General features: G+C 39.2%; 1 protein-coding gene across 1 annotated transcript in view; it reads right to left on the reverse strand.

Annotated features, from left to right (window-relative positions):
* CTNNBL1 (catenin beta like 1) overlaps nucleotides 1-21,770 on the reverse strand; it is a 177,844-nt gene that overhangs the window by 88,000 nt on the left and 68,074 nt on the right. The window contains exons 6-10 of the mRNA XM_030825692.1: nucleotides 19,153-19,246; nucleotides 16,411-16,502; nucleotides 6,506-6,578; nucleotides 6,211-6,269; nucleotides 4,571-4,719 (exon numbers count right to left, since the gene is read on the reverse strand). Of these exons, the coding sequence (XP_030681552.1) occupies nucleotides 4,571-4,719; nucleotides 6,211-6,269; nucleotides 6,506-6,578; nucleotides 16,411-16,502; nucleotides 19,153-19,246 (467 nt within the window). The remainder of the gene's footprint in view (nucleotides 1-4,570; nucleotides 4,720-6,210; nucleotides 6,270-6,505; nucleotides 6,579-16,410; nucleotides 16,503-19,152; nucleotides 19,247-21,770) is intronic.

Below are 21,770 nucleotides of genomic sequence, written 5' to 3' on the forward strand. Positions count from 1 at the left end.
AACAAATATCAAACTCCATCTGCACTACAGACTAAATAGACTTAGTAGATATTGACAAACCATATCATCCAAAAGCTGCAGAATACACATTCTTCTCCTTAGCACATGGGTCATTTTCAAGAATAGTTCATATGTTAGGCCACAAAACAATTCTTTAAAAATTCAAGAAAATTGAAATTCTATCAAGTATCTTCTCTGACCACAATGGAAAAAAACTAGAAATCAATAACAAGAGGAATTCCAGAAACTATTCAAACAGAAAATAAACAATATGCTCTTGAATAACCAGCGGGTCAATGAAGAAATTAAGAAAGAAATTAAAACAGTCTGAAGCAAATGAAAATGGAAACACAACATACCAAAATTTATGGGATACAGCAAAAGCAGTATTAAGAGGAAAGTTTATAGCAATAAGCACCTAAAACAAAAAAGTAGAAAAACTTCAAATAAACAACCTAACAATATATCTTAAAGAATTAGAAAAGCAAGAGCAAACCAAACCCATAATTAGTAGACGAAGGGAAATAATAAAGATCAGAGCAGAAATAAACGAAACAAAAAAAGATATAAAAGATCAACAAAATGAAAAGTTGGGTTTCAAAAGATAAACAAAATCATTAAACCTTTAGCCAGACTAAGAAAAAAAGAGAGAAGATCAAATAAATAAAAACAGAAATGAAAAAGGAGGCATTTGGCCAGGTGCAACGGCTCACACATGTAATTCCAGCACTTTGGGAAGCCAAGAAAGGTGGATAGCTTGAGCTCAGGAGTTCAAGATCAGCCTGGGCAACATGGTGAAATCCCGTCTCTGCCAAAAATATTTTTAAAAAATTAGCTGGGCCTGGCGGCATGCAAGGGAACTTTTGGGAGTGACAAAAAGGATCTGTATATACATCATCCTATATGTAGACACTGTGTAGCTACTGAGCATCTGAAATGTGGCTATTGTAACTGAGAAACTAAATTTTAAATACAATTTAAATAAATGTAAGTTTAAAATTTAAAAATTGATACTGGACTTATTGGAAAACGTTTAAGTATCTTTGGACAAACTTAAGTATGAGAATCTATGTTTTCAACTCTAAATTTTATGAAATCTAAATACAAATCAAGTATTCTGATGAAAATTTAGCATCTGAATTGGGATGTAAATGTAAAATGTTCACTGGATTTTGAAAACTTAGTCTCAAAAAAATGAATGTGAAATGGCTTACTAACAATTTTGTCATACTGATTACATGTTGAAATAATTTTTGACTTACTGTGTTAAATAAAATACATTATTAAAATTATTTTTGTTTCTTTTAACCCGTTAAATGTGGTAGCTACCAAAAAATGTAAAATTACCTATCTCACATTACATTTAGACTGGATAGTGCTGTTCTACATCTTCACTGTGGTGGTGGAAACATCTGTCAAAACTGTGCACTTAAAATGCCTACATTTTGTTGTATAAAAATTATGCCTCAATAAAGTAGATAAAAATATTAAATTGGTAGTGAATATATGCTTGTGTGTGTGTGCACATATGTGTGGGAAGGAGGGAGTATGTATCAATGAGTATCTTGCTTGTGATCTTTCCTCATCAATAATCAGAGAGGAAAAAAATTCACTGAGTATATACATGCAAAAGTAACTGTTCTCCTGAAGAGTCACCATATTAAATTATGTTATAGTTATTTAATGTGTGCATCCCTCACTAGCCTTTGAGCTTCTTGGAGGCAGGAACTCTGTTTTGTTCATCTCTGTATAAACCTAGCACTTAACATAGAAAGTTAACGTCGTACCTTAGCAGTGTTTTGCAACTGGAGAATTCTCCCAGATACTTTATATAGTTTAATTCTGTCAAAATCCCTGTAAATTTGGTATTATTAGTGCCAGTTTTCAGATGAAAAACTGAGGGTGAGAAGGTCACAAAGGTTAAAGTAACTCACCAAATATCCAGAGCTAGTAAGTAAAAGAGCATGTTCCAAACCCACACTCACACGTCCCAGGCCCATTCTTCCACCCTGCTCCATACTGCCACCTCTCCACGTGGGCATTTCACAACTGTATCTGATGAATGACTGAGTCAAAGTAAAGATTTGTATTTAGGGGCAATGGAACCACAGAAACTTTCCTGAACTTCCAGTGTTACAGCTTCATAGTCTTGAATAGGCTCTCTCTAGACAAAGAGCCACCTGGCAGCTCTTACTAGAAGATCAGAAAGGATGACTATGGTATGGAAAAAAAATTCCATCCCAATTAAACTTTCCATTTGGGAGTCTGAAGAAAAATAACACAGAACAAAGAGTATGGGAAAGAGAAAAAAGGAAATGCTGAATCTGCTAATATAGCTAATTAATGCAAAAGAATGAATGTAACAGCAACTTCAGCATTCAAAAATGAAAAGTTAGGAGATCTAGAGAGGTACAGTTTCTAAGCTTTTTGGAGCTCTCCTTTAATTAGCCTCCCTGAATCTCAGCATTCCTGTTTGAATAATCCATATTTCTGGTTATTTATTCAGCTCCCCACTGCTACGCAATACCAAGCCATATGCTGCAGAAATATATCACTTCATATTTGCACTCAACCATCCAAAGACACTGGCAATTCAGACCTTTAAGAAGCTTAAGGAAAAGTCCCTTCAGAACATTGTGTTAAGGGTAGAAGACCCAAGAAGCCAAATGCATCTTCTATTTATGCTATTTACTTGAGAGAAGGTGGGTCATTTCAACAAAAGGACAAGCAATTAGAAGAGTAAGGGAGATAAACAAAAGACTCAAGAGAGTAAAGCTAGCAAAAATCAGCTAAACACAAAAGGCCTCTGAGTAATTTCTCATGCTCCTCTCTGCATTTTTTTTTTTAAATTGTTTTTAAAAGCAATTCCTCAAAGGAAGACTTTTGGTCAATGCAAGGTCTGGTACGCACTGGACAAATGAAGAGGTCTACTGTGCCTCCAGTCCTCCAGAAGCCTTTAAAGATAAGGTATTTTAGAAATATACACAGTAAGTCATCACTTAACATCATAGGTAGACTTGGAAATGGCAACTTTAAGTAAAACGGGATATAGGAGGTCAGATCCTCAAATAACACCGTTATAACAATGATCAGAAAAACTGGTTTCATTACACATCATTTCACTTAAAGTTGTGGTTTCCAAGAATGTTACTGATGGTGTTAAGTGAGGACTTACTGTACCTGGATAATCCTAACATCATTTTAAACCCAAAAATGGTCACTGTAGAATTTGTTATAACGGCAAAACATTGGAAATATCCTCAATGCCAACAACAGAAGAATACTAAGTAAGTTACAGTACCTTAGAGGCCATGATGCAGTTACTGAAAACTCTCATGAAGATTGTTCACAGCATGGGAAACAGCATGTTATGTTTGAAATGTAGCAATATAGAAAATCGTATGTGTGGCAGGCTTAAAAAGTTGTTAAAAATTATAGAAAAAAAGACTAGAAGAAAATATACACCCAAAGACAGGCTATGTTTAGGTCACAGAACTGTTTTCCTAACCTTGTGGAGACAGAAATTCTGTCTTAGGTATTTCTGTGTATGCCCAGTACTTAACATAGTACCTTGTCAATGTTTTATAGCAGTTTTGTATGTTAGTATTCGAAATTCTATTTAACAAATATATATCACATTTCTGAAAAACGTTTCTAAAGAAATATCTTAGTTCAACAGAACTTTCAGTATACTTGAAGTTTTAAGACAGCAGACTCTGGCTCCATTTCTTTTTTTCTTGTTTTTTTTAAATCTCAACTTGCTCCTTCTGTAGGGCACAATTTCATAATGACTAGAATCTTCCAACCACATAAACATGCTCAATTTTTTTTTTTTAAAGTCCCTTGACCCTGTACCACACCCTGGTTATCCCCTCAGCCTTCGCCCACACACTTCTCTACTCCCCTTCCTAGACAGGGTCTCAAGAGTTATCAATATAAGCTTCCTCTCCCCGTTTTGCTTCTAACTTTAGGATTCCATAAAATAACTGTGAAACTAATATAAGATCCACTTTCAGGAATTAGAGTATAAATAATAAGACACACAAGGAAAGTACTATAAATAAAAGTTTCTAGAACTGTCTTGCACATTTTCATATTTCCTAAGCTAGGCATACAGCACATGTACAACTCATTACTTAATGAGGAGTGAAAAATACCAATGATATACTGCTTTCAATAAAAATACAGACAAACATATGGCATAGATACATCTATGTGATATATACAGAAAATTAGTCCAAGTTTAGAAGTAATGGCTAGATTTCCCCAAAACTAACACACTATGGGAAGGAGAGGAAAAACACCAATGTCCTTCAATGGAGTGGACATATTAGCAACCACCACAATAGGGCACAAACAGAACACAATATACTTTTTATTCATCTACTCTAACTTTAGGAAAGACGACATACCTACACAAACACACCCCCATGCCTGAAGACTTGACTCTTCAGGGTAAAGTCTAGGAAACCCAACAGAATAAATGACCATAGCTACATGCTCTTGAATTCAGGCTAACAGTGAAAAGTCAGGCAAAAAAGGTGGGAGAACTAGGGCATTCGAAACATACCTGAGCATGAGATTCATCAGCTGAAGACCCTCGCCCTTCAGGAAGCGCTCACGATTGGAACTAAGCATTAGACAGGAGCAGAGGGAATCAAACAGATTCTCCATCATCTCCTGCTCCTCAGCCGTGCTGGGATTGTGTCTTTTAAACACCTGTCAAGCAAAAACAGCACAAAGCACAGAGCTATAAGAGAATGTCTTTTCATGAGTCTCCATCCAACAATTCCTAAAACCTGTGGGTCATAACTCTACGGTTGAGGAAACAGAAGCTCACCAAACAAAATTCTCATCAGTTTTCATTTTAGAGAAACCAAATAATTCACATATATTAAATAAATGCAAAAAAAAAAAAAAAAAAAAAGCCAAAACACTCAACTGACCACTGGGTCCATCAGTAATTGACAGTTCCAGGCAAGCAGATTTTTTTAAAAACCAAAACCCAAATAAAAAACAAAACCTTTTTATTGTGAAATATAACACAGATACAGAAAAACTCCATAAAGGACATGTAAAACTAAATGAATGAAGTGAACATCCCTGAAATCATTATCTAGGATGAGAAACAACTTTGCCAACTACCCTCGAAGCCCTCCACTTGCCCAACCCAACCATATCTCATTTCTTTCCCTTCTAAAAGCAATCACAATCCAGAGGGGTGAATTGTGGCTCAATATAAGGAAGCATTTCCTGACAATCAAGGCTACTTAATTCCCTCACAGGGGAGCTGCGGCTTTAATTCACGGGAAGGGCTTACAGCATTAGTTTTCTTTTTGCCAGAGATGTAAGGCCATGTTAAGAGAAGCCTTTAAACGGTATATGCATACCCATACAGTCTACTACAAGAAGATCAATAATCTCACAGGAAAAGGACTAAGCACCTTCCCAGAACTGGAAACAGATTCACATTTCAAAGCTCTATTTTTGGGGTGGAGGCCAAGCCACTCAGGCTGCTGGCACCAAGATGGAAGCTGTATGCAAACTGACATCTCAGACTCTCCCAACACTCTTAAGATTTTATCTAAATGATCTATTTTCAGTCCTGTTTTTAGAATAACACAGCTGAAACTTGTAAGAGGAAATCTTAACAGTATTTTCAGAATGCCAGCAGAATAACATTTCAACCGGATTTACATTTCTTACAGTGAGAAAATGGCAGTTTCCAAGTTCTCACTCCAGCCTTCAGCACCACATCCTCCCCTATCCTCCCCTTGACCCCCATCCCACTGCAGTGGAACTTGTACTCCTTGAGCTTATTCAGATCCTAAATGAACATACTCCTTTTTCACGGCAGATTGAAAGGAAGGTTGGTGAATAATCTTGGGAGTAGGTCAAATGAAAATAATTTGGTATGCTTGGCCCAGAAGATACACGCTTAAGCAGGAGGCACATCTTTTTTGAGTTGACAATATCATGTCAGAAGATGAAGAAAGTTCATATCTGATACACAGTCATGTCTGGCCATAAAGAGCAAATGACTAAGAAAAGGAGGCAAACCATGTCCTTCCATATAACCCTCAAACCTGCCAACATGCTCCATATGGCTTGCAGCACATGGCTTATTCCTTCCCACAATTTCCAGCTCCACCTCCCATTCAAAGCAGACCATGTATCTTACAGCAGACAGGAAGCATAAGAATTACTCACAGATAACTGCTGAAGAAGCACATCGATTCCATCCAGCTCCCCAAGCAATTCCCTGTTTTCTAAAAGGGAAAAAAATAGAGGAAGAAAAAAAATGAACCTAACTGTCAGATTTTACAGCCGTCTAACACTGATACATCAGCAAACAAAATCAATACAGCTTGACAGAGTACAAAAGCAGCACAGGGAGTGAGAGGGAGAGCAAGGGGATGCCAAAGGCAAGAGAGCTTGCTGTCATGATCTGAAACAAGCCTGGCTCCTATCCTAACAGAATATCAATACTAAGAGGGCGCCTCACCATCGTTGTCCTGGAGCAATATGGCCAGCACTTCACTGCAATACAGTTTGTTGGCATCGAAAGGCATCTTTGCCTATGGGGAAATAGGAGAAATGAGAAAAATGTTAAGGGATTTTGCTTCCTTCCCCAGGACAAATTTTTCACGAGTACTACGGTCTGAGTTAGAGAGAAGCAGAAGTTAGAAAGGGAAAAGGCAGTTAAGGGTAAAAATGTCTGCCTCTGTTCTCAAGAGACCAGAACCAAGTAAAGTGACAGATTGAAATAATGGCTCTCACACTCTTAATGCCCAGGTATTAAGGTTACCTCCTCAGTGAGGACTTCCAAGATTTCCCATTTTGAGTCCAGAGATTATATATGTCTAGCCCATAGTACTCAAATGTGAACTAGATGAATGAGAGTTTTGAGCTTTTAAGATTAAAACTCACCATGAAGCTTAATTCACAAGTTACAATCATGAAATTAGGCTATAAATTAGTTAATATATGAGCAGAGAAGTTGAAAAGAAAGCAATTCTTGATTAACTGAATGTATTTATCACAAAGTAGTTCCTTCTGAAATTTTTTAATGCTTAAAATTTAATTTGAAATCATAAACCTATCTGCTTGCATGCCATAATCTGCCTACTATTTAAAAAGGAAACCACATTAAATATGCAAAAATGTGTTAATATTTTAACACCCAAATTACTACCCACAATTCTTTCCCCGCTGCATGCTCTGCTATTTGGAGTTTCAGAGGGGACACATCTACTGCACAGACTATCTTTCATGGCTGTCCTCACTGTTGCTTTGGTAGTGAGACTTAAATATCTCACCATTATCACTGCCCCTTGGATAAAGGTGCATAGAGAGGAGCGAGTCTCAGTGATGTGTTTTTATTTATGGTGCCCATGATCCTTAAAATGCAGGCACGTAAACAATAACTATTAATCAGCAGCAACCTTTGCTACCTATCTGTGTTTTTGAAATGACAAAGAATTTCTGTACTTGGAAAAGACAAGCAAAGTGTTTATCTTGCAACTAACACTTCCGTCACCTTACCGCCATTTACAGATCTGTTTAGACATTGGTTTTATACTTAAAGAGGAAGAGTTGTACCTAATCAAGCAATATTCAGCATCATTTCAGTTTTCTGTGCACGTCTTCCTCATCAAGCTAAGTGCAGCCTACAGGGCTTCAGGAGGTCGACCAAGTATGACCATCTTAGGTTAAAAGATCTATAAATGCAAGGTCTTACATGTGCTAAATGTAAGGTATGCTCCCTGGGCAAGCTTGAAGCCTTGTTTTAAGAAATTCAGCATAATAGTCAGGGCTTAATGCAACCTGTGGTATGTTTCACTTTAAGAAAAATGGTTTCATATTAACGAAAATCAAAACATGAAGGTGAAAAGCCAAGAAGTAAGCATCTCTATCAAAATCAAGGATTTGCAAATAAAATTTCCCACTCAAATTATATAAGTTCCAAGTACTGCTATTATATTTTAAAAGATTTAAGCCACACCAGCTTATACATTAGCTTTGCAAGGGCCATGGTTCTTGTTTAAAACAAGACACTTAACTGAAAGAAGCCAAAAGACAATAGGTCAGTAGAGCCATGGCCTTTCTGTGGATCTAATGCCTCTTGTCCTTTATTCAATTTTGTAAGCTCCTGTTTTCAAGTTGGGGGGAGTTTTTCTTCCTTTCAATAAATACTTATTAGGCACCTGCTATAGGGAAGACACAGAATTAAGCAAGAGAACAAACAGGGGTGACTTAGATCTGAACTCTGTCCACTGTTGTGGCATTTAAAAACCTTACACTGAATTAAAATTAATTTTGTAGAGATATCAAATTTTAAAAAAGGAAAAAAAAAACCACGGATCTGGCATTAGACACACCTAAGGTTGACTCAAATCTGCAGTTCTCCAACTTTGCGCTGTGGCAACTGGGGTGCCATATTGAATTCACCAAGGAGAACACAGTGAAATGTGACATCTGTTGAACACTGCATTAACTAGGAGCTCAAGTTACACTTCTTCTGGTGGCATCATATCTTTGTGGAGCTGCGTTTGGATAGCTGCTCTGACAAAAATAACTGTGAAAATCGATGTGAAATCAGAATGATGGTCATGGCATTCAATCTGATCCTAAGGTTTGAGGATTTGAGCAGTACCAAAAGGCACACATACCATTAGGAAGTAACTATGGTATTTAAGAATGAAATAAAAATATTTTTTTCTTTCAATTTGTGTGTATTATCTTCTCAAATAGCTAATAAGTTGTAAGGACATAAATATATATCAAATGGTTTGGACATAACTACTTAATAAATGAGAGACTATTAGGTACTTTTTGGCATAGCGGTGCTGTAAAAACAGAATTACTGAGACACTAAGAATGCCGTGAACTGACAATGGGAATCTACGACCCAAGGAACATTCTCAGTCTCAGTTTCCTCATCTGTAAAATGAAAATAAAAAATGGCACTTTTTTGATTAAGGGCACTGACATGAAAAAAAGAAAAAAGAAATAGAAAAAAATCCCATTTATTTGGAGAGTTACTATGAGAATTTAAAAACATAATATGAAAGTACCTAACACACAGTAGGTACCACAAGTTTTTCTGACAACCATAACCAGAAATATCTGCATTAGAATCTCAGCTCTAACAGTTACCAGCTGTGAGACTGGCCAAATTAATATCTTCCTCATGAAGTGGCTGTACTAAGGGAACTAGTGTATACATAACAGGCACCGACCAGCTGAGTTTCTTGCTATTGAGAATTCCTGGTTCTGAAGGAAATTTCCACCTTTTGCTGGAAGACACTATTAAGAGTTTCCAATTTACCCAAAGTAAGTTTTTAAAAAACAGACTGATAACTTCATCATTTTTTAATTAAAATATAAGTTCTGATTGAGAAATTGGCATGAAGGAAGAATCTAATCAGGAAACCAAAATGATGAGGCCTGGTAACTCCCCAACACTGAGCTCTGCAAAGCTTCAGAACCTAAAAGGAGTGCCAGCTGGGAAGCAGCTTGGCAAGAGGAGGTGGCTTCAGAGATGCCAAGGCCCATTGCTCACAGGCTCTCCCATGTGGTTCCCATGTGGTTTGGGCAACACCATTTCCTCTCTCTGGGATTTCTTTATCTGTAAATTGGGGATAGCTGCACCCTCTTGGCAGGGCTGTTTGTGAGGATTAGAAATAATGTATGTGGCCAGGGGCAGTGGCTCACATCTGTACTCCCAGCACTTTGGAAAGCTGAGGCGGGAGGATCACTTGAGCCCAGAAGTTCAAGACCAGCCTAGGCAACATAGTGAGACCTCATCTTTACAAAAAAATACAAACATTAGCTGGGTGTGCTGGTGTGCACCTGAAGTCCCAGCTACTTGGGAGGCTGAGGTTGGAAAATCACTTGAGCCTGGGAGGTTGAGGCTGCAGTGAGCAGTGATGGCACCAACGCACTCCAGCCTGGCCAACAGCATGAGATCCTACCTCAAAAAAAAAAAAAAAAAAAAAAAAAAAGAAGAGAAAGAAAGGAAAAGAAGAAAAAGACAGGAAGGAAAGAAGGTTCTAGAAAAACACTTGAGCATGTAGTGAGCAGTCAATACATGAAACTCATATCAGATGGTGAAAACTTAGTGGTGATGATGATGATGATGATGACGATGACAACCAAATGTTTTAATCTGGTAGAAGAGAAATAGAAGAAATTAGGCCAGGTGGGAAGAAGGGAAAGTAATCTTTCACGTCTAGCCAAAGACAAAACTTACAAAGGATATTTTATTTTTGTTTAAATCTCAGCCAGAGATTGTACAATACCAAACTGCCAAATTGCAAAGACATTTAATCAAAATCAAGAGAAAGGAGATTTTACTTAGCAGGTACAGTCTCTTGGATTCTGCAAAGTTAATCAGCAGGACTTGGAACTTGTAGGGCTCTCTTCTATCCAGGAGCCTGGCTCTCTTAAATCTTTCAGCTGTCAGAGTAATTACAGAGTCATGCATAGGTTTGTACTCAGCATGTACTAGCCTTGAATAAAATTAAACTTCACCTTTTTGGGAGCTGCTGCTTTTCTGGAAAGTACAAAACAATTATGCTACCACCCACAGCCAGAAGCTGCAGATTATATCTGTAGCTCACCTCTGGTACCTGGAACACATGGGGCAGGTTCAGACATATCTACAGCCCTGTACAGTTGTCAAAGCAGATTGTGCCCTACAAAATCCCAACCTCTGGTCACAGAGGCTAAGAACTTTAGCATCAACCAGTTATACGTGTAATATAACTTAACTGAACGCTGCAACTGTTTCTGAAGCATTGATTTAACTGGGTAACGAGGGAATCTTAATTTTGTTTCTTTAGAAAAGAAAAATAAAACTTGGTTTTGCTGTTATTTTCAATAGTACGTAATATCCTAATAAGCTTGTATTCCCCATTAAAAACATTGTGATACAGCATCTCTCACACTACTGTTACCTACTTACCTGTTAATCCATTTAATGCAATCATCTGCAGTGGTTTTTATCCTCATTAGAATAAATTAGTGAGGTTTGATTTGTTGGATGAAGAGATCCATAAATATCTCTATATACTGCTAGGCTAACAGTACAAAAAGGAGAAATCCAACACTGGAATGCTGTCACCAATGTGCCACTCGCTTAAGAATTACTCAAGGATTACTGAATAAATATGAGATGATCAGTCAAATCGCAAGGTTTTATCAAGCAATCTAGACATAATTACTCTAGAACCTTGGTTCTCAGACTTCAGTTTACAACAGAATCACCTTGAGGGCTTATTAAAACACAGACTGGGCCTGGCGCGGTGGCTCATGCCTGTAATCCCAGCACTTTGGGAGGCCTAGGCGGGCGGATCACGAGGTCAGGAGATTGATACTATTCTGGCTAATACGGTGAAACCCCGTCTCTAATAAAAATACAAAATATTAGCCGGGTGTGGTGGCTGGCACCTGTAGTCCCAGCTACTCAGGAGGCTGAGGCAGGAGAATGGCATGAACCCGGGAGGCGGAGCTTGCAGTGAGCCAAGATCGCCACTGCACTCCAGCCTGGGCGACAGAGTGAGACTCCATCTCAAAAACAACAACAACAACAACAACAATAAACACAGACTACCAGGCTCCACTCCAACTTTGCAGACTCAGTGGGTCTGGGTGGACCCAAGAATTTGCATTTCTAACAACGCACTAGGTGATGCTGATGCTCCTGGCTGGGAACCACAGTTTGAGAACAGCTGGGAGGAGATACAGATATGACAGAGACACGGTCCTTGTAATTATAAAATGTAGAGATATTTGGAGAAAGAAAATCAGCACACATAAGAATATTCAAGTTGGCCAGGTGATGGAGTCATCTCCACTTTACAGATGGAGAGAAGGTGCTCCATGAGGGTGAGCGTCACACAGTTATGGGTAGATGCTAGAACCCAGATAGGCCAACTCTTGCAAGAGAACCCATTGGAAAAAGATGAAGGGGTTGATTTTTTATAAAAGAAAGTGGGCAGTATAGGCTGGAGGCAAAGTACTATGGGAAGGGGGCACGAAGAAAATTCTGGAGGCTTGGGTCTTAATCCTAGCTCTATCTCTAACTAGCTATAGGGGTTTGGGCAAGGCACTTAACATCGATAGGTCCCAATTTTAAATTTTTTATCTACAACAGAACTTACAGATTTCCTTTCAGTTCTAAAAGTGATGGAGGCTACACAGAAGATTAGGGATTTAAGCTGTTTTATGAAGGGTGTGTATAATTTAGAAATACGAATGGAAGAGAGGAGCCAGTCATTCCTGGTAGAGTCAGGAGTGTGAACAAAGCCAGACACAGAGGTCAAGATAACTTTGACCTTTGCAGAGCAGGAGATAGGTTAAAAAAAAAAAAAAAGGTATCTAAAAGGTAACAAAGGCCAATGTTTCAAAACTGAAAAATGAAAAGGTCAAACTGGGCCAGGGTAAGAGGCAGAGAAGGTGGGATCTGCTGTAGAAGACACAGCATCACTCCAGGTAAGTTTCTGAACGGGTAATGGCATAACGAAAATGGAGTTTTAAATTAGTCTCCAGAGTAAAATGGTTAACAAGAAGGTCTACATTTCCAGAGACAAGTGGATCTTAGTGAGAGTTGTACATTAGAATCACATGTGTTTGGAACCTTTCTAAAATATACCAAAGACAGAGACTGAGACAGTAGGTCTAGGGTACAGTGTGGGAATCTGTTTTTGTTCAGTTCCACTGGTGATCTTAATACAACCCCTCAGCTGAAACCCATTGCTATAACATCTTTACAATTTAAAAGCATTATCATATTTGATTTCGCAATAACCTTGTGAGATTGGAAGGGCAGGGAGTATGACCCCCATTTTTCAAAGGAGAAAACAGGCCAGAACAGTTAAGAGGCTGTTACTCACAATTACACAGCTAATAAGGGAAAGTCAGGATCTGGGTCCAGTACTCACTAAGAGTCACCATGATGTTGAAGAGAATGAAGATTATAACATTCCCCGGATTATGAGAAATAAGAGCAAGGCATTGCTGTGAAGGACATGCCCTCTTGCTGGCCTCACCCTTAAGCAGGACTTTATTTCATTAACTAATTAATGAAAGAATTAATTAAGCCTGGGCAGCACAGTTTTCTTCTAAAAGCACTTGCTTACCAGTAAAAACCCAAATAGCATTTTGATGTTTAAATATCCCTTAAAAGCCTGAAAACTGTTTCAGACACAGCAACATGGCTATTTATGCCCCGAGGATTACATCAATGCAGTGCCTATGTGGCAAGAGTCAATAGCTTGCTAAACTATCAAATGGGCCCCTTCATTATGATCATAAGGGTAATGGCATCCAAACCAAACACTCAAAAGTCAATCTCCCTTCCTATGTTACCAATTAAAAAAAAAAAAAAAAGACTGGCAAGTTTCAACAAAAGGCAGAAGGTCTGACATTGTAGTTTAATGAAGATCCCTGAATCAGTACTAAGTCTCAAGTAACTTGGAAAAATCTGTCCTGACGTAACAGAGACAAAAAAACTATTGAATTATTTTGTATATTTCAAGGTTGCATCCCTAACCTGTGGCTACTCCCCCAACAACTCAGGTCCCTGACATCTATGCCATCCCCTTAAAACTCGGTGCTCTACTTTCCTCTCTTCCACTCTGTTCCCAAAATGTCTCAAGGCTTTGGAGAATAAAAACGTGTAGAATACTGAGGAAAGAAGAAACTGAGTTTAGAGAGATGTAAAGGAAATTAAATGAGAAACAAGTCTAGTTGTAAAACCAAAGGATATTTAGACTCGAGAGGAGGTCAAAAGGAAGTTGCAAATGACAATGCATGAATTAACTACTTGCAGGATGCAAGACCGAAAGGCAAGAGGGATGGAGTTTGGAGGGAGTTAGAGTTTACTGACCTCTGCTAGGCAAATGTGCCCATACCCACTGATGGTAGCAGCTGGGCTACCTGAGCATCCTTGGGCCAACATGTTATGTAAATCAAGGTTACAGATTTAATGAGAACAAATGGTTGAATAAGTAGGATTGGAGAAGACTAGAGTGTCAGAAATGGAGAAAACCATGCAGCATACGATATCTTAGGCAGAACCTTCTCCTTTAGCCCTGCCAAGACAGTGGAGGACAAATCTGACCTGATACACCCCAGACTTTCTGGATGTTTATGACATTCTGAAGCAGAGCAAGGCCATTACTTAGAGCATACTTTAGCTACAAACAAGTGCCTCCTTCTCACCAAGAAGTTGGGATCCTCGCCTGCCCGAGGGCCATTTCAATAGCATATAAGCAGTTCCAAACTGCCTCCCATCACACCTTTGGTTCAAACTGTTGTGAGAGAAGCTCTTGCCTCTTCTTTTACTCATTTACTCTATTAGACAATACTAACTGTTAAGACAATCACAAGGACTATGCTAAGAAGAAAAGAGAATGAACAATTCAATAGAAATATGGACAAAGAACACAAATATGAAGCTAAAAGACATGAATACAAATGGCTAATCAACAAGAAGCCAACACACTTCACTTGATTTTAAAATTACAAATTAAAATAATACCAGTTTTCACTATCAGATTAACTAGAAGCAGAGGGAAACAGATAACTCTAAATCAGTGGGGCAGCTGATTTATCAGTGGGAATAATTTCGCAATACTACAAAAAATGTTAATGTGCATAGCCTTTGGCCTATCAATTCTACTTCTATGAATTTATCGTACAGATAAACTGAGACAAATGTGTATTTTAAAAAGTCTGTATATAGCAGTCCCCCCTTATCTGTGGGGGATAGGATCCAAGGCCCCCAGTGGATGCCTGAAACTACAGATAAATTCTATATTTACTAGGTTTTTTCCTATATATGTACCTATAATAAAGTTTAATTTATAGGCCAGGCACGGTGTTTCACATCTGTAATCCCAGCACTCTGGGAGACCGAGGCGGGTGGATCACTTGAGATCAGGAGTTTGAGACCAGCCTGGCCAACATGGTGAAACCCCGTCTCTACTAAAAATACAAAAATTAGCCAGGCGTGGTGGCGCACACCTGTAATCCCAGCTACTCAGAAGGCTGAGGCAGGAGAATCACCTTAACCCGGGAGGCGGAGGTTGCAGTGAGCCAAGGTCATGCCACTGTACTCCACCCTGGGCAACAGAGTGAGTGAGACTCAGTTTAAAAAAAAAAAAAAAAAAAAAAAAGTTTAATTTATAAATTAGGCACAGTAAGAAATTAACAACAATAAAAAATAGAACTATTATAACAATATACTGTAATAAAAGTTTTGTGAATGTGGTCTCTCTCTCTCAAAATACCTTTTAGTACTATACTTACCTGTTTTCAGACCATGGTTAACTGTGAGTAACTAAAACGCAGAAAGCAAAACCACAGATAAGAGGGGACTACTGTATTCACAGCCGCACTGTTTATAACAGTATAAACTTACCAGTGGGAATGATGAGATTAATTTTGGTACATCAGTATAGTGGAATACTAACTAGGCAATAATTAGTTCAGTGAGAAAATCAACCTGCATAAGAAAATATTATATAATTCTGTTTGTGAAACACACACTCTCTCATATACACAGAAAATTTCTGAGAGAATGGATATAATATTGTCCTTTTTATTATTATTATACTTTAAGTTTTAGGGTACATGTGCACAACATGCAGGTTTGTTACATATGTATACATGTGAAATGTTGGTGTGCTGCACCCATTAACTCGTCATTTAGCATTAGGTATATCTCCTAATGCTGTCCCTCCCCCCTCCCCCAACCCCACAACAGTCCCCGGTGTGTGATGTTCCCCTTCCTGTGTCCATGTGTTCTCATTGTTCAATTCCCACCTATGAGTGAGAACATGCGGTGTTTGGTTTTTTGTCCTTGCGATAGTTTACTAAGAATGATGGTTTCCAGCTTCATCCATGTCCCTACAAAGGACATGAACTCATTGTTTTTTATGGCTGCATAGTATTCCATGGTGTATATGTGCCACATTTTCTTAATTCAGTCTATCATTGTTGGACATTTGGGTTGGTTCCAAGTTTTGCTATTGTGAATAGTGCCACAATAAACATACATGTGCATGTGTCTTTATAGCAGCATATAATACTGTTAACAGTGACTGCCTCTGGGAAGTGGAACTACAAGGGATCAGCAGAGGGGATCTTTCAGTTTTATACCTTCTGTATCTCATGAATTTGTATTTATAACATGTTTGTATTTTCAGAGGTACTAAAGACTATTTTTAAAGCCTCTTGTTTTAAAACGAAGAAAAATGGAGAAGAAAGAAGCAAGAGGTACCAGAAGCTTCCCAAACTAGATCATACGGCCCAGCATAACAGTCTATGCTAATAACCCAGCATCAGTTACGCCCAGAGCAAAGACAGGTGTGAGCTGCAGTTCCCCACAGCCAAACTCACCTTCAGCCTCTTCAACAGCCACTGTAGAAGACCCTGCTGGGCACCCTCTGTACACATCTCAGGCCGGAACTCAGCCATGTTTTCCACAATAGCTGAAGGGAGACAGACACCAGTCATTTGGGGGGACAACTTTGTTTCCATCTGCAACAAGCTTGCTTCCCATGACAGGCATGTTATTCCTCTCCCCACTTCCCTGCATTCCTCCCAGCCAGATGCTGGGTTGTCATTTTCAGATTAACCAGCGAGTTGCTATGGTTTTCTTCTTCCAGTTATGCTACAGGTAAAACTTATAAATGAAAATGATGGAACTCACAAAAGAGCTAAGTGATAGATTTTCCATGCTAATAGGGAACAACACTAGAGCAGAACACACAAAAGGGTGGGTATCTGCCTAAGAAGTCCCACCCAGTCCCGAATGAGTCCCAGAAACCCATAACCAAAGAGATAGGGAGCTGGGCAAAAGCCTTAGGGAAAAATCAGGGGCTGGTGAACTCAGAGTCTCTTCCTTTCCTGATTCATCCATTTGCAGTTCTATTTCCCTGCATCAGGTGGAAGCAAGAATATTGCAAAGCAGGCAAGCATGGTCTTTTTAATTGAACAAAATAACATGCACAGAGAGAAAAGGCCATGCTGGCAGAGGTAACTCCCAGGTACTAGGAAGCAAATATAATTGGTCCTCCTATCTCCTACAACAGCCAAAGTGTTGCTTAATAGAAAAATCAAAAATTAGGAGGAAAAAAAGTTATTGCATGACTATGTACGAAAAACGAGACCTTTTTTTTTAATCACCTAGAGTCCTTAATATCAAATGGTCTCATTTCTTTCAGCCCCCCTTCCACTCCGTATCCTGGAATATGTTACGATCATGAAACAGATACACTTCTGTGTTCCCTAAACACAATACCCAGAACACACTGGGTGTGAATTTTGAAGGAGAAAGGGCTGAAGAAATCACCACACTTCCTATCTTCTTTCTTACTCCTTTGCCCACATCAGCCTCCCCAGTGGCAAGTTAAAGGATGACCAGGCAGGGGAAGCACGAAGCTGTGGGAGCAGAGAAGCAATGAAACCCTAAGAGATGAAGAGCACAATGACACCCTGAATTACTTTCTGCCATTTCCTACAAAAATCAACTCATTCGTTTTAATCTTCCATGACTTTATCCTGTTCTTCTGCTTATATTTTAGATGGCTTCCTATTGTTCACTCGAACAAAATCCAAGCTTCCTGCCATGGTTTACAAGGTCTTCCATTGTCTGGACAAACTTACTTCTCCAGTTCCATCTCCCACCTCTGACTGTCACAGGCCATTTCTAGTCTTTCCTCAAATCCCAGCCCCATTCATGACTTTGCAAATGATACTCCCCTCATGAAGGCCCTTCTCCCACTCCTCCACCTGTCAAAATGCACCTGTCTTCATATTCAGCCACAGTCATGCACAGGAGCTAGCTGCTCCTATCCAGCAATTTGGAGGCTCTTCCTCTTCATTCCCACAGTGCTTTTCACTGACTCCTATGATACCATCTGTCACCCAGCATTGACTTTCCTTTCTTTTCAAGACTCACCTATCTGTCTGCCCTGTCAGGAGCAGAACCATACCTACTTCACCATAATCTACCCTAGTACCTAGCACAGTGCCTGACAAACACCAGGCACTCAATAAGCGAGAGAGAGGGAAGACTCTCCCGAGCTGTTAGTAGCTGACAGAGCTGCAAATAGATCTCTGTAGACTGGGAGGCTGGTACTTTTTATTAACAGTCAGTTAACAGACTTTTGATACCGCAAAATCCAGCACTCTGCTAACAAATGGCAACGCCAAATTCTGGCTCTAGACTACAGCCAACCCAAATTACAGTGTTGTGTTCCTCCTCTTCCCCCCAGGTGCCCATGTTTCCCCTTCTTTATGATAATCCTCATGGAACAGAGTCCGGAACTACAATAGAAATCCGTGGTACACAAAGAAGCTAAAAAAAAAAAAAAAAATCTATTATCTCATCAAATTTTCTGCTTCCACTGGGCCTCATTCATTTCTCAAGCTCTGTTTACAGATATGTCATCTCTGGTTTTATAAGACAGTGACCAGTAATAAAAAGAGCTACCCCCAAAACACAATTTTAAATAGGATATTGGTTCAACAATTTTACAAAAGGAAAGACTGGGGAAATTCAAGGAAGAGAAGGAAGAGGAGAAATACTACAGAGGAATCCACTTAAATGAAAATCTGATGTAGGGACAGCCAAGTAGTAGCAATATTTCAAATCACAGTTTACGTGGTAGTCTACACCTAAGAAGAGAAAGAAAAACTTTTTTTCAAATAAAATGTCCTACAAAGGTACAGAATGGTCCAAAAGTTTGCAATTCCATTAAAGGAAAGTGATAAGAAAAACCGACTTGAAAGGATTTAAAATTTTAAATATACACATTCCAAAGGAAACAAAATTAACCAGCATAGGCTTCATCCTAACTTTTGGAGGCAAAGCCCTGCTAACCAGAGCCAGCGGTTTTTGTCTAGGAAGGTTACCTACTTAGTGGATTTCTGCTTTTATTACCTAGAAGCCAAACCAAAGATGCAGTTATATGAAATTTACACAAAGGTCTTCATTTCTGAGAAGGCAGTTTGGGAGCAGAAGGAAGGAAAATACTCCTGCTATTCACTCTATTATGAAGAAGGAAGGGAAATGAGTACAGAGTCCCAAAACAAACACAAAGCAACTCAGGCAATGGCAAGCACCCTTCCTCTCACCCAGAGTGTTGTGGACGCCATCTGCCTCCTCTTTCACAGACTCATCCAGGCGCTCCAGATTCTGTACCAGCAGTGCTACCACTTGCCCATCCACCTGCAAGAACAGCGAAGCAAAAGGAGAGAGGGATGTCACAAAATGGTCCCCAAAATGTTCCCATTGGCATACTTACTTCTCCACTATTTGAATAAACAAAGTAAGTAAATAAGCAGCAATCTATGGTTTACAAGGTGCTCTCCCATCCCATTATCTCTCTTAAGTCTTAAAGTGACCCAGAGGTAAGTAAAAGGCAGGCATCATTATCTCTAACTTCAGATGAGTCAACTGGAGCTCAGTGAGACAAAGTAAAATTCAAGGTTAAAAGGTTGGTGAGTGACAGTGTTAGCACTTGAACACAGACCATCTGAAACCAAGCCCTGTGCTCTTTCTCCTTCTCTGTGGTACTACCTTACGAGAATGCCATCTTAAGTCAGGTCAACGGTTCATTCAAGCCAAAACACGTTTTTAGGCCAATGCACCAAAAGATGTTTCACTGGAATGTGCACCAGTCACATTTTATGTTGACCTCAAAACATTCCTGTTTCCTTGCTAAGCTTTTATGAAACTACTACTTATGAAGAATTTATAGTTCCCTCTTAAAAGGAATAATCAACACAATAAAATATCTTCTATTTGTATGACATTGAATGCACAGAAAGCTACTGTATTTCTCTTAATGGAGTCACACATGTTGAAACAGATAGGAAACTTTCAGTAGCCACATGATACAGCTGATGTTCAAGACATTAGTGACTCAGCCAAGACCACACAGCTATGGAGCAGTGGAGGCAAAGGCAAAAACCAGGCTTCCTTCTCCTTAGGTGAAATAATGCTTTTACTACTTCATGCTACCTCCTGTGCACAATCTGTGTTCTAGGGAGACTGCCCTAAGGTAGCCCTGAGGCACACCAAGGAAGATAACTAAGGAAACACCTAGTTTTCTATCATCAAGAAGGGATGATCCATCTGGTAATGGATTCTTAAGCACAGCCAATAAGTAAAGACACATCTGAAGACACGGTCTGCTGCATATTTGTGTTATCCTCCCTCTCGGTGTTTCGGTTTCCTCACTTATGAAATGGGGATAAGTGCTAAAGAGTAAATGAAAATATGTAACAGGCCTTACCTTAGGTCTAGTTCACGGCAGCTGCTCAAAGAATCAAGCAGAAGGTTTGAATCTAGCCCTTTACCCTGTTGATACCTGATTATTCACTGTTCCTCTCTTCCACTGGCTAAGAAAAAGCCAAGTTCCTGAAAGGCAGGCATCTTGCTTCATTCATCTTTGTATACCCCAAGTCTACTACAATGCCATATACGGCAGATACTCAGTAAATCTTGCTAGATTTAAATAAACTGATGGAACACATAGTTTGTGCACTGTAATTGCTCCATTTATCCTCATGTAATTCTCACATTTTTCACAGGCGAGAAAGTAAAGGCTCTGAGAGGTTAATTAGCCTGACTCAAGTCACAAAGCTGGTGGCAGAAGTACCCAACTCCAACTCTACTTTTTCCCATAATCCCCCATTAATTCAATGATGGGAGAGAATGGAGGGAGAAAAAAGAAGGAAATGATCTCATCCAACCAGTACTTCCAGAGCACTTGCGTGTAAGGTATTCTATAGACACAATTCAAATGGAGCTTGAGGAGGCAGGCAATGGTAGGCGGCATAGATCTTGAAACATGGACTCTTTACTCTGTCTGGGTAAGGCTTAAGGGAAATATATGGACAAGGCAAAGGTGAAATTATTGACTAATTTGTGATACCTGAATCACAAATGAATTAGATTTTTCTAGGCTCTCCTTTATGCCCTGGTATGAGGAAAAAGGAGGGGATGCCATTTGAAGAAACACTGATGCCAGATTTGGGAGCCTGTAAATACAGGAAGGTGCTGTTTTCCCATCTTGTGCCAAGAGCTATACAATCTTGCTCTCAAATCTCACAGCCAGCAAAAGCTTCACTAAAGAAATCCACTACAGTGTTTTCCTTAATTAACTGGACATTTTGAGTACGTGAGAGAAAACAGAAATACATCTGGGGGGAAAATATGAACCATGTCACAGTATGTTTTTCCCTAAATCACCCTGATTGACTTATAATCTCCCTGAATCCTAAAGCAGCAGACACCGCCACTCCACTGGGTATCACACTGCTTGCCAGTTGTGCAAACTGCTACACCAATTTCAATTGCTTATTGCCACTCTACCTGCATTATTTTTCCCCCTTTCTTTGATTCTTAATTATGTTTCCCATCTCTGCTGTCTAGAAGGTAGTGGGGACACTGTCAGTGAGCAATGCATTTAAGTCCTAGAGCTGAATGGTTAGGATAATGGGCCTCTGGCTGGAGGAAAATCTTTTTTCTTGATACGGAAATCCAACTTCTAACAGGCAGCCTTTTTAAGCTTGCAAACTGTGAAATTTTATGTTTAGTTGGGTTAAATGCAATTTTATCTGATTGTAGGAAGGCCAAAAGCAGTCAAAATACATTTAGCTCAGAAAACCCTTCGAAAAATATTTATATTATGCATATCTGGATATCGCTCAGTAAAAGTACATATTAGCATTCTATTCTATTCCCT

The sequence above is a fragment of the Nomascus leucogenys genome, chromosome 13 (genome assembly GCF_006542625.1).
Source record: "Nomascus leucogenys isolate Asia chromosome 13, Asia_NLE_v1, whole genome shotgun sequence".
In the NCBI taxonomy this organism is placed as follows: domain Eukaryota; kingdom Metazoa; phylum Chordata; class Mammalia; order Primates; family Hylobatidae; genus Nomascus; species Nomascus leucogenys.